We start from the raw sequence: 12,832 nt of genomic DNA, 5'->3' as shown, positions 1-12,832 counted from the left end.
GGGCCTCTCACTGCTGTGGCCTCTCCCGTTGCGGAGCACAGGCACCGGACGCGCAGGCTCAGCGGCCATGGCTCACGGGCCCAGCCGCTCCGCGGCATGTGGGATCTTCCCGGGCCGGGGCACGAGCCCGTGTCCCCTACATCGGCAGGCGAACTCTCAACCACTGCGCCACCAGGGAAGCCCCAGAACTCTTGTTTTATTTCCAAAGGACTTTGATGTTTGTGCCCAGAGAGAATCACCTGAACCTCTTTAAGACTGTTTCTCTTCAGAGATAATGATACTTCTGCAGATGGTTGCTATGAAGAATCCATGAAAAGTGAAAGCACTTTGTTATGTATCATTCACTACATGAAATTAAGGACTGGTATCCAGAAAAGATGAGAACTCTAATTCAAAAAGATACATGCACCCCAATGTTCGTAGCAGCACTATTTACAATAGCCAAGACACGGAAGCAAACTAAATGTCCATCGACAGGGACTTCCCTGGTGGTCCAGTGGTTAAGAATTGCCTTCCAATGCAGGGGACCTGGGTTCGATCCCTGCTCGGGAAACTAAGATCCCACATGCTGCAGGGCAACTAAGCCCAAGCGCCGCAACTACTGAGCCCACGCGCTCTACAGCCTGCAAGCCACAACTAGAGAGAAGCCTGTGCGCTGCAACGCAAGACCCCACCTGCCACAACTAAGACCTGACACAGCCAAATAAATAAATATTTTTTAAAAATGTCCATCGGCAGATGAATGGATAAAGATGTGACATATACACACACACGCGCGCGCGCACACACACACACACACACACACACACACACACAATGGAATATTACTCAGCCATAAAAAAGAATGAAATCATGCCATTTGCAGCAACATGGATGGACCTAGATTATCATACTAAGTAAAGTAAATCAGAGAAAGATAAATATCATATGATATCATTTATATGTGGAATCTAAAAAAAGATACAAATGAACTTATTTACAAAACAGAAATAGACTCACAGACATAGAAAACAAACATGGTTACCAAAGGGGAAAAGGAGGGAGTGATAAATTGGGAATTTGGAGTTAATAGATACACACTACTATATATAAAATAGATAAACAGCAAGGACCTACTGTATAGCATGGGGAACTATATTCAATAACTATAATGGAAAAGGATCTGAAAAAGATATATGTATATGCTGAATCCCCTTGCCGTATACCTAAAACATTGTAAATCAACTATACTTCAATTATAAAAAAGAAATTAAGGGCTGGATACTGTCAGTCCTGTTTGTCTGTCCCCTATGGTGGTGGTCAAACTCCCTGAAGAGCAAGAACCATGTCTTTTTCATGTATATATTCTGGGTGTTTAGTACAATGCCAGGAACAGTTAGTAGTGAACACGTATTGGTCAAAAAGAGGAAGGGCAGGAAGGTAGCAAGTCTGAAGAGGTGCCATGGGTCCTCTGGTGGGCCAGTTATCTGCCTGTGTACCCCCATCAACAAGAAGATCCAGTGCGCATGGGCCTTACCAGGTTCAGACATCAAAGGAAAGATGCTGAGTCTCTACCATCGGACAGTAGGGGGAGCACGCACATCAGCAACAAAGATGCCAGTCTGCTGTTCACATCTCTTTGCTTTCACTTTATTTCCTTTAACATATATTATCCATGGTCTTAACAACTGACATAACTTATGATCTAAAAATTCTAATGAATAGTACAGAATACGCTCAGCAGGTGAAAGCTGGTCCCATCTACTCCCCATTTGTGCTTCTGCCCACGGACTGAGATCCTAAACTAGTTCCAGTACCTGTGTGACAAAGAAGAAAGAAATCTGGGCTGGAAATCAGGCAATCTGTGTGCCTTCTCCTCATTTATTTCTTTAGACTAATGGACACTACCTTTCCCGTCAACAAGACCAAGGAGAGGAGGTGATAAGAGGAAAATCATCCACATTCATTGCTTCAACCAAACATGGAGTATCTACCAGGCTCTGTTAGACCTGGTTCCTGGTAACCAAGATACAGGCCCTACTCTCTGGGAACTCCGGGGAAGGAATAAAGAGTAAAATGTTCCGAAAACAAAAAGCTGTGGGGGGCAAGGCTGCAAAAATGAACCTCACAAATACTAACCACATGGCCACTTTTTCAAATGCATACTATCTCAAATGACTCTGTGTCACTCCTGTTTGTAGATTCCTGTGGCACACAAACAGTACACCTGCAGTTTTCCACGTGGACAGTTGGTTTAGCCCGAGTTGGGACTGGTGGGTACCATGAAGTGTCTTAGACACCACTCGTTAAATCACTCAGTGCTCAGAGCTGCGGCTTCAAGGCTCTTTGCTGTGCTCTGCTTACGTGCCATACCCTGCCACTATGGCAACGAGAGAAAGCCCAGGTTCTTGGAATTCCTGCCCCATCAGTATTTCCCAGTTTCCTTAAGAAACATGTTTTAGGTGCCCATTACATGCCATGCGCTCAGACAGAGGGACACAGAAACGAATATAAGACACTGACTGCAGTTCACAATCCGTATCTGGTGGCAGACACAAACCTCTAACCTTAATTCTCCTCTTCTACAGCCGAAAAACCAGTTTCACATACACGGGTTCATTTAGGCCTCAAAACAGTCCTATGAGGGCAGAAGGTAATTCACCTAGGCACAGCGGGTTACAATTCACAAACCGCGTGACATTTGATCCTCATCTTGATCCCTCATTGCCTGCGAATTTAATAAAGGAGGAAACTGATGCTCAAAGAGGTGAATGAAGGTCTAGCTCTTAACAAGCATTTCAGCCAGTGCACTTACAGAGCCGGCAAAACCGCAAAATGCGGAGCGAGCGGCGGGCTGGGGACACTGCCTCAAGCGGCGGCGCGCACTCTCCCAGCAGGGGGAAGCTGTCAAGGCGACTGGAGAGCCTGTGCACCCAGGCTCCAGGAAGCTGCCGGGTCACGTGATCCGCCGGCTCCTCTCATGTGACCTCTCTACCGGAGGCGGGGGCCTTCGGCCAAGATGGCGGCCTACCTGCAGTGGCGGCGGTTCGTTTTCTTCGACAAGGAGCTGGTGAAGGAGCCACTGGGCAATGATGGGGCTGCTCCCGGGGCTGCGCCTGCCTCTGGACCCTCTGCTTCCAAGTTCCTTTGCCTCCCTCCTGGCATCACTGTCTGCGACTCAGGTCGAGGGAGCCTAGTCTTTGGAGATATCCTTCCTCTGGAGCTGCCTCTTCCTTCCCCGAATCCCTGAAGAGATACAGCTGGGATGAACTCTGTCCGTCAGAGGGGTTCGTGTTACGTGCCACTTTCCTTTAGATGGGCGCCCAGTGCTCCTTCTGTGGTCCGAGGGAAGAAAGGAGGAAGTCCGTTCTCTAACTTGTTGCCAACTGAGCGAACAGTCCTGGGCGAGTCATTTAACCTCTCTGGGCTTCAATTTCCTTATCTGCAAAAGGGGCGTAAAAGTTCGGCAAGGTTTTGTTGTTGTTGTTGCTGTTTTCTTTTAAGATCGATGAAAAGAACGGATGCAAGTTGGCTTTAAAAGATGAATATGTGAGGTGTCATTATCTCCCCAGCCCAGTATTGTGGGGGAGGAGTTAAATGAGACCATGAGTTTTCTGCTTTGTTTTTCATAATGCTGCCACTAAACTCGGGCCTTTCTTTTCTAGTCTTTTTAAGATGGGGAGTTCCCAGAAGATAATCTGTGGAAAAACCCTTGAAAAATTTAAAGAGTTTTATGTATGTTAGTTGTTATTTGGGTTCTGGCCTAAATATAAGTATCTCTCCTTGGAAAGGAGGCTCCTTGACTACTCTGCACACATGGAAGGCCAGATCTGGTTCTTGCCCCGCTCCCTACAGCTTACCGGGTTCCAGGCCTACAAACTACGGGTGACACACCTGTACCAGTTGAAGCAGCACAACATTCTGGCATCTGTTGGTGAGGATGAAGAGGGGATCAACCCCCTGGTGAGTCCTAGAAAGGAAATGGGAAAGACCCAGGAGCCTGGGAATGGCTGTTTGTTGGAGGGTGACTAGCATTCATACATCTGAGGTCTGTCCACAGGTAAAGATCTGGAACCTGGAGAAGAGAGATGGTGGCAATCCACTCTGCACTCGAATCTTCCCTGCCATCCCAGGGGCAGAGCCGACTGTTGTATCTTGTTTGACTGTCCATGAAAATCTCAACTTTATGGCCATCGGTAAGCAGAAAGAAGGCAAAGCTAACACCCCATGATTCTTTATAGATTTTCTTCAGAGTTGCTTCTGCAGCTCATCTTCACTGTTTTCATGAGACCATTTTGTACTGAACTGATGCGTTTGAGATTTTAAAGTTTTGGATGGGAAAGCATTTAGTTTTGTTCTTTGAAAATGAGTCAGTGAGTCCTGATCTTCATGGTAACCACTGGAGAAGTTGGGTATGAGGAGGAAGATTGTCACTTCTAACAAGTGCCTCAAGTGGTCTTTTTCCCCTTCTGTGCTTCCTGATCTATTCAGCCTCAATAAAATGCTGTTTCTTGCTCTCCTGCAGGTTTCACAGATGGCAGTGTTACATTGAACAAAGGGGACATCACTCGGGACCGGCATAGCAAGACCCAGATTTTGCACAAGGGCAACTATCCTGTTACCGGACTGGCCTTTCGCCAAGCAGGAAAGACCACTCACTTGTTTGTTGTGACAACTGAGAATGTTCAGGTATGACCAGGACCTCCACTGTTACGGGCAGGCAGGAAAGGCTTTAACATTGCTCAGGGGGCTAGGGTAAGGAACTGACAAAAGAGGTAGAATTCCTGCAGTTTTCATCATACAACCTTGAGTCATTTGCCCAGCTTAATATTTTATTTCCTCCCTTAGGAGACTGGGAAGAGTTAGAGCTAGGAAAAGAACTCTTGGTCTTGTAGTAAAAGACCTAAGTTTTTCTCCTAATTAACTTAAGAGACACTGGATAAGTTGCTTTACTTCTCTGGTTCCTGTGCTCCTAATTTATAACAGCTTAGTCTCAGCAATAGTTTTGTTTTGTTTCAGCAATGGCTTTTGGATAAAGCAGTAAAATTCTCTTGCTTGCTAAATACCTGTAGTAAGTAGTGATAGTATATACAGAGGAAAGAAATGTAGTCTTTGCTTATATATATAATAGATGGCTTATATATTTAATAGATGGGTGGTGGTTAATGGAGATGGCAAGCAGCCAGGGAAAGTCTTAGGGTGCTAAGAATTAAGACGAGAGAGCCAATATGGAGGTGGAGATACCTTTGGGAAGGCTTAGATGCCTCCTCCTCAAAGGGAGCCTGTTAACCCCTCTCTTACTTCCTGCAGTCCTACATAGTTTCTGGAAAGGACTACCCTCGTGTGGAGTTGGACACCCACGGTTGTGGTCTGCGCTGCTCAGCCCTAAGCGACCCTTCTCAGGACCTGCAGTTCATAGTGGCAGGGGATGAATGTGTCTACTTATACCAGCCTGATGAACGGGGGCCCTGCTTCGCCTTTGAGGGCCATAAACTCATTGCTCACTGGTTTAGAGGCTACCTTGTCATTGTCTCCCGTGACCGGAAGGTTTCTCCCAAGTAAGGACTCCACGGAGGAGCAAAAGGGAGAGGGCTGAACTTGTTCCCCAGAATTAACCTGATTTTAAACTCCTAATGCCTGGATTCCGTCAATCTCCTATTTGGTTTTAGGTAGATTGTGCTTACACCTAGACTCAGTTATAATGGGGTTTTTTTTGTTTTTTTTTTGCTGAAAAGTGTGTGATTTTGCTGCAGACATTTGCTGAGCAGCCCTGATGTGCTAGAATGCTCCAGGGAATTTGGGACCTGGTGTTGGGATTTTTACTCCTTGGTCAAAATGAATTGGATAGAGGAACAAGGGACTGAGTAGTGGAGAAATTGGAAAGTTCTGGGAGATGCAAGCCAGGGCGTTTTTTTTCTCTGAGCCACCAGAAAGGGCGATGGGGTCTTCAGCATGATGCAAGTGATCCTTGTCAGATGTCAGTTTTCATTCAGTACTAAGCTCAGTGGCCTACATACACCAGGCACTAATTATTTGTTAAATAATGGATGTTGGAATGTAGTTAATTTTTCAGTCTGTTGCCTGTATTAATTATAGGATCCTAAAGGGTAAGACCAGGTCTATATGTTCTCTTCCTACAACTGCCAGCGCCGTGCTAAATGTTACAGGATGAGCTGCTAGAGGGGCCAGAGTGGTGTCTTGTTCTGGGTGGAATGGGCAGCATCAAAGTTGTATTGGAAAGGAAATCGAGGGGAGCTGAGACAGAGGTGGTACAAATATCTGGGTCTTTCTCTTTCCCACACAGGTCAGAGTTTACCAGCAGGGACTCCCAGAGCTCCGACAAGCAGATTCTTAACATCTATGACCTGTGCAACAAGTTCATAGCCTATAGCACCGTCTTTGAGGATGTAGTGGATGTGCTTGCTGAGTGGGGCTCCCTGTACGTGCTGACGCGGGATGGGCGGGTCCACGCACTGCAGGAGAAGGACACACAGACCAAACTGGAGGCAAGGCCACCAGATTCCCAGAGCTGGCCGTGGGCACCCAGATGCAGCTCTAGGAACAGGCTCCCCAAGTCCATTGGCCAGGGTGTTTCCTTCCCTTTGGGTCACTTACTCAGCTCCCTTAGGGTAGGATTACAAGGCCAGTGGCCTGGGATGAGGCCTTAGAGGGAAGCAGTGGCTGGGAGCCTGAGCCCACTCTCAGGGTCCACTCTGCCTGCCTGTAGAGAACCTTGTGAGGCGAGCTGATGTTGTTCTTGGGGGTATCTGAGAGGTGTTACCCTGTCTAAGATCTAGGCTGATCGGGGCTTCACAACTGTCTGCCTTGTGTGTTGTGGGTGCGTTCTGGGAAGGTGTCTTCTCAGGACTGCTTCTTCCAGTTTTTTAATCTCTCTTCCCTTCCAGATGCTGTTTAAGAAGAATCTATTTGAGATGGCGATTAATCTGGCCAAGAGCCAGCATCTGGACAGTGATGGATTGGCCCAGATCTTCATGCAGTATGGGGACCATCTCTACAGCAAGGGCAACCATGATGGGGCTGTCCAGCAGTATATCCGGTCAGTCTGGAGGCGCTTTAGGATATAGCTGTGAATGCAGGGACAGGCAGCCAGATAGGTTAAAACCTGCACTTGGGGAAGGAGGGTGGACTCCACTGTGAACCGTCTTTTTTTCCTCCAGAAACTGTGATGCCTCAAGTGAGAAGACAGTATACCTTATTGGAAAGGGAATGTTTTAGGTCAAATATTACATGACCAGCATGCAGTTGAGCTGATGAGTATCTGTTATTTTAGATGTTAACTTGACCTTTGTTAATACTCATTTTGATAAGATTTTTTAAAGGGAAAAGGGTATTCATCTCTTGCTTCCACACTTTCTTCCCTCAATACTAATTCTTAAATTAATAAGGGGTCTTAAGAACCTGTCTAGCCTCTTTCCCAACCTCTCTCGAATTCCTGTTTTCAGCCAAGTTTAAGAAACAGTGCTCTGGAGCCTTGCTTCTCGTGTGATCCATGGTCTAGTATAATCGATATTGCCTGGGATTTTGTTAGAATTGCAGAATCTCAGGCCTTACTCCAGACATGCTGAAACAGAATTTGCATTTTAAGAAGATCTTCAAGTGATTCCCATGCACATGAAAGTTTGAGAAGTACGCTGACCCCAATGCTATTTGATGCATATGTCTCCCTAGAACCATTGGAAAGTTGGAGCCATCGTATGTGATCCGCAAGTTCCTGGATGCCCAGCGCATCCACAACCTGACGGCTTACCTGCAGACCCTGCACCGGCAGTCCCTGGCCAATGCCGACCACACCACCCTACTGCTCAACTGCTACACAAAGCTCAAGGACAGCTCGAAGCTGGAGGAATTCATCAAGGTGCAGGGTGGTGTTGGCGGGGGATTCCGTGAGGGCCCCACTGAGCATGAGGGGCTCCACCAGGGCTGCAGAGACAGGGAAGAGCTGACCTTATTTGGGGACCAGAGTCCTCTGGTCTATAAACTAGGAAAAGGAATAGCCTTCTTTGCGAGTTTTCTCCTGTTTTCTCTCTCAGTTTTTTTTTTTTTCTTTTTGGCTGCACTGCGTGGCTTGCCAGATCTTAGTTCCCCCACCAGGGATCAAACCTGGACCCCCGGCAGTGGAAGCGCAGAGTCCTAACTACTGGACCGCCACAGAATTCCCACCCCTCTTGTTTTTTGATGCCAGAATTTCTCGTGGTATCTAAGCCCAGGGAAGCCCTGTGTTCCCAGACAAGTCCCTCTAATAGTAGAGGCAGAGGAAGACTTTTGGAGAGGCAGGATAACAGTGCTTTAAAAGCATCAACTTTTGGACTTCTCTGGTGGTCCAGTGGTTAAGACTCCATGCTTCCACTGCAGGGGGCACGGGTTCGATTCCTGGTTGGGGAACTAAGATTCTGCATGCTGCTCAGCGCTGCCAAAAAAAAAAAAAAAAAAAAGCATCAACTTTTTTATTGCCTTAAGAATCTGGTTTTAGAATCAGATGCATATTTCCTTTCCGTTCCCCAACCACAACCTCTCTATGACTGGTTTTGTCTAATGTCTCCCTGGCAGACAAAGAGTGAGAGTGAAGTCCACTTTGATGTGGAGACAGCCATCAAGGTCCTCCGGCAGGCTGGCTACTACTCCCATGCCCTCTATTTGGCTGAGAACCATGCACATCACGAGTGGTACCTGAAGATCCAGCTAGAGGACATCAAGGTAGGTGAGCCTCTTGACACGGGCAGGACCCTGTTCTTTTTCTAGGACATCCCTGGGATGCTGAAAGTGCTTCCTGGTGGGTGAGGCAGGATCACGTGCTTACTCTGCCCTTTGCCTCTCCACAGAATTATCAGGAAGCCCTTCGATACATTGGCAAGCTACCTTTTGAGCAGGCAGAGAGCAACATGAAACGCTACGGCAAGATCCTCATGCACCATATACCAGAGCAGACGACCGAGTTGCTGAAGGGACTTTGTACCGACTATCGGCCCAACCTTGAAGGCCGAGGCGATAGGGAGGCTCCAGGCTGCAGGGTGAGGCCTCAGGGAGAATGGCTTTTGGACAGCAGGGATCACCTTAGCAGCCCAAATACCGAGCCCCCTCACTCGGCCACCTCTCCTCCCTTGCCGTCCTAGGCCAACTCAGAGGAGTTCATCCCCATCTTTGCCAACAACCCGCGGGAGCTGAAAGCTTTCTTAGAGCACATGAGTGAGGTGCAGCCTGACTCCCCGCAGGGCATCTATGACACACTCCTTGAGCTGCGACTCCAGAACTGGGCTCACGAGGAGGAGCCGCAGGTGAGACCTGGCAAAGTGGCCGGAGGCGCTGGAGAAAAAACTGCTTCCATTTCTTTCCTGGTTGCCTCTTGCTGCTTTCTTTAGACCAATAACACCTCACCCTTGGGGGCTAAATGGTCCCCCGTGAAGAGGAAGTTGGACTGAGGGAAAGAGATAGTTGACTTGCCTGGTCCTGAGAGGCCTTGTCGTTTTTCCCTGATGTCCAGCAGCTGTACCCTCCTCTTTTAGGTCAAAGAGAAGCTTCACGCAGAGGCCATCTCCCTACTGAAGAGTGGTCGCTTCTGTGATGTCTTTGACAAAGCCCTGGTCCTCTGCCAGATGCACGACTTCCAGGATGGGGTCCTTTACCTCTATGAGCAGGGGAAACTGTAAGAGTCTGGGGAATCTCAGGGAAGGGGAACGTAGCCGAGTCACTTGTGGGGGACAGCCGCTGATGTGCGCCTTGCCCGGTCGCAGGTTCCAACAGATCATGCACTACCACATGCAGCACGAGCAGTACCGGCAGGTGCTCACCGTGTGCGAGCGCCACGGGGAGCAGGAGCCCTCCCTGTGGGAACAGGCACTCAGCTACTTCGCCCGCAAGGAGGAGGACTGCAAGGAGTACGTGGCGGCCGTGCTCAGGCACATCGAGAGCAAGAACCTCATGCCGCCTCTTCTAGGTGCTCCGGAGGACAGGGCGGGTGGCTGGGTGCGGGCTGCCGGCAGTCGGGCTCTGGGGCAGCGGCCCTTCAGTTCTATCCAGAGGGCTGCTTGGTTCACGGTCTTGTTTCCTCCCGGACCCCCATCTCAGTGGTGCAGACCCTGGCCCACAACTCCACGGCCACCCTGTCTGTCATCCGGGATTACCTGGTCCAAAAACTGCAGAAGCAGAGCCAGCAGATCGCGCAGGACGAGCTCCGGGTGCGGCGCTACCGAGAGGAGACCACCCGTATCCGCCAGGAGATCCAGGAGCTGAAGGCGAGGTACTTGGCATCCAGAATTGTGGAGGCGTCCGGGGATAACACTGTTCTTCACAGGGTGTCATTTTTCAAAGACAGAGGATTGTATGGAGTATGTTTGAGCATTTCATTCTTGAAGATCGGTTTTGATGGAGGAATTCCGAAGAATGATTTACTACGTAGAACGTGATTTATTGGGCTTTGGAGGATATTATCTTGTAGCAGGTGCTTTTCGTGGGTTGGATGGACCTGCTGGGAGGGTGCTGAGACTCCCTGCAGGCCCAGCGTGGGGTCCTCCCGTGACCCCCTTTAGGTGGTAAGAAGAGCAGGGCCTCGTACTTCCTTAACGGGGACCTCTCTCTCCTCATTGCCTCCAACTGCCTTCTCTCTCCACATGGTTCCTGGCCCTGCCCTCACTTTTTGCCACTCTTTTCTGGTCTCCCTTGCCTGTAGTCCGAAGATTTTCCAGAAGACCAAGTGCAGCATCTGTAACAGTGCCTTGGAGTTGCCCTCAGTCCACTTTCTCTGCGGCCACTCCTTCCACCAGCACTGCTTTGAGAGTTACTCAGAAAGTGATGCTGACTGCCCCACCTGCCTCCCTGAAAACCGCAAGGTCATGGATATGATTCGGGCCCAGGAACAGAAGCGAGATCTCCATGATCATTTCCAGCACCAGGTGGGGATGACGTGACTCGCCCGCCCACAGGGAGGTGGTGAGCGCTGGGGACTGGTGTTCTTTTCTCCTCCTCCTCTGGGGTTTTTTTAAAAAAAACATTTTTTATTTCTTTAATGTATTTTATTTATTTATTTTTGGCTGCATCGGGTCTTCGTTGCTGTGCGCAGGCTTTCTCTAGTTGTGGCGAGCGGGGGCTACTCTTCGTTGCGGTGCGCGGGCTTCTCGTTGCGATGGCTTTTCTTTTTTTTTTTTAAAGAGATGGAATGAGGCGTTCTGTTTTATTTTGATTGATTGATTGATTTTTGGCCGTGTTAGGTCTTCGTTGCTGTGCGCGGGCTTTTTATCTAGTTGCATTGAGCGGGGGCTACTCTTCGTTGCGGCGCACGGGCTTCTCATTGTGGTGGCTTCTCTTGTTGTGGAGCATGGGCTCTAGGTGCGCGGGCTTCAGCAGCTGTGGCACGTGGGCTCAGTAGTTGTGGCTTGTGGGCTCTAGAGCGCAGGCTCAGTAGTTGTGGCGTGTGGGCTTAGTTGCTCTGAGGCATCTTCCCGGACCAGGGCTCGAACCTGTGTCCCCTGCATTGGCAGGTGGATTCTTAACTGCTGCGCCACCAGGGAAGCCCGTCCTGTGGGTTTTTGACTCGCAACTCTTCTCTTTCCCTGCAGCTCAAGTGCTCCAACGACAGCTTCTCTGTGATTGCTGACTACTTTGGCCGAGGTGTTTTCAACAAATTGACTCTGCTGACCGACCCGCCTACAGCCCGACTGACTGCGAGCCTGGAGGCCGGGCTGCAGAAGGACTTGCTCATACACGCCAGGAGGGGCACTTAAGCGGCTAGTGGGAGGGGTGTGATGGTGGAGGCCCAGCAGCAGGGACACAGGGGGATGGAGACAGGGCTGTTGCAAGGAGTTAGGCAGACATGCCCAGGACTCTGCTCTCATCTGATGCCATAGCCCTCAGGACTTAAGAGGACTTTCTTTTCCTGCCTCCTTCTTCGGCCAACCTGCCATTTCTCCTGTTGACTTTTTGAGCAGTGTAGATCATTCCAGACCAGAGGGGGAGGGCACCTCAGCAACCTCAGAGTCTGGACAATAGCGGCTTTATTCTCTATCCAAGAGCACCAGGCTGTGCTTGGGTCCTGGCTCCCAGAGTCTATAAATAAAAGCATATAATGATTTCGGGGTTGAAGGATTTATTCTGGGGACTTCCTGGTGATTCTTAACTGTGCAAAATGTACTTCTTTTCCTCTGCTCTCCTAGAGCTCCCCTTCCCTTCCTACAGAGTTCCTTGAAGATGATGTTGACAAGACTTCATTCCAGTAATGAGTGGGGCCTATGGCATCTAGTAGAATTCATTTGAAGAACCTCTGCAAAGCCCTGAGCCCCAAGAGCAGCCCGGATTGAGGACTCTGCTCTATAGTGTGGCTGGTCTCTGTGGCTCTTGTATGGACAGAGTATTCAAGCTGGAGGCAGATTCTGGTGGGGAGCCTTGGGCTTTAAAGCCTGCCTTCATAATGGGTGGGTTGGTGTCTCGCTGTATTCAGCACCAGATGATAAGCAGGATAAAAGGGCCTTTATTGAAACATTTTGTTCCCTCTTCGAAGTCGTCAGCTGAAGTTTGTGTTGCTAAGTGTCTGCGTGTAATTGGGGTTACACTGCCCGTTGGAAAATTGCTCCTATGGGTTAATTAAAAGAAGTAACTTGGACATTGTGGTTTAGGTAGTATTTAGAAGAGGCGGATAGAGTACACTACATTGGTAGCAGCTAAGAATACAGACTTTGGATCAGCTGCCCTGAGCTTGATTCTTAGTTTCACTTAGGGCAACTCTGAACCTTCTCTGAACCTCAGTTTCTTCGTCTGTACATGAGGAATTACAACATCTTTCTAGTACGGCTGTTATGAAGGTCAAAGGAGCCAATCAATGGATGTGTTACTGGTCCCCAAGAGG

The 12,832-nt window shown here is 49.0% G+C and overlaps 1 protein-coding gene across 3 annotated transcripts; it reads left to right on the top strand.

Annotated features, from left to right (window-relative positions):
• The first annotated feature begins 2,979 nt into the window (after window positions 1-2,979).
• On the top strand, window positions 2,980-12,072 carry VPS11 (VPS11 core subunit of CORVET and HOPS complexes). Of its 3 annotated transcripts, none has more exons than XM_055091676.1 (16): window positions 2,980-3,186; window positions 3,795-3,942; window positions 4,040-4,175; window positions 4,505-4,668; window positions 5,290-5,537; window positions 6,284-6,485; window positions 6,885-7,036; window positions 7,669-7,855; window positions 8,548-8,694; window positions 8,820-9,008; window positions 9,111-9,272; window positions 9,501-9,640; window positions 9,729-9,931; window positions 10,063-10,234; window positions 10,664-10,886; window positions 11,550-12,072. In XM_055091676.1, exons 1-16 carry the CDS (start codon window positions 2,999-3,001, stop codon window positions 11,712-11,714), a joined length of 2,826 nt encoding a protein of 941 aa, XP_054947651.1. In that variant the 5' UTR covers window positions 2,980-2,998; the 3' UTR covers window positions 11,715-12,072. The 3 variants fall into 3 exon arrangements, with proteins under 3 accessions (XP_054947651.1, XP_054947653.1, XP_054947652.1); XM_055091678.1 differs by having other exon boundaries at window positions 3,091-3,266; window positions 3,771-3,942; XM_055091677.1 differs by having other exon boundaries at window positions 3,091-3,266; window positions 3,771-3,942; window positions 4,028-4,175.
• The last annotated feature ends 760 nt before the right edge of the window (window positions 12,073-12,832 follow it).

This window comes from Physeter macrocephalus, chromosome 16 (assembly GCF_002837175.3).
Source record: "Physeter macrocephalus isolate SW-GA chromosome 16, ASM283717v5, whole genome shotgun sequence".
Taxonomy (NCBI): domain Eukaryota; kingdom Metazoa; phylum Chordata; class Mammalia; order Artiodactyla; family Physeteridae; genus Physeter; species Physeter macrocephalus.
This window is presented reverse-complemented; position numbering and strand designations above follow the sequence as displayed.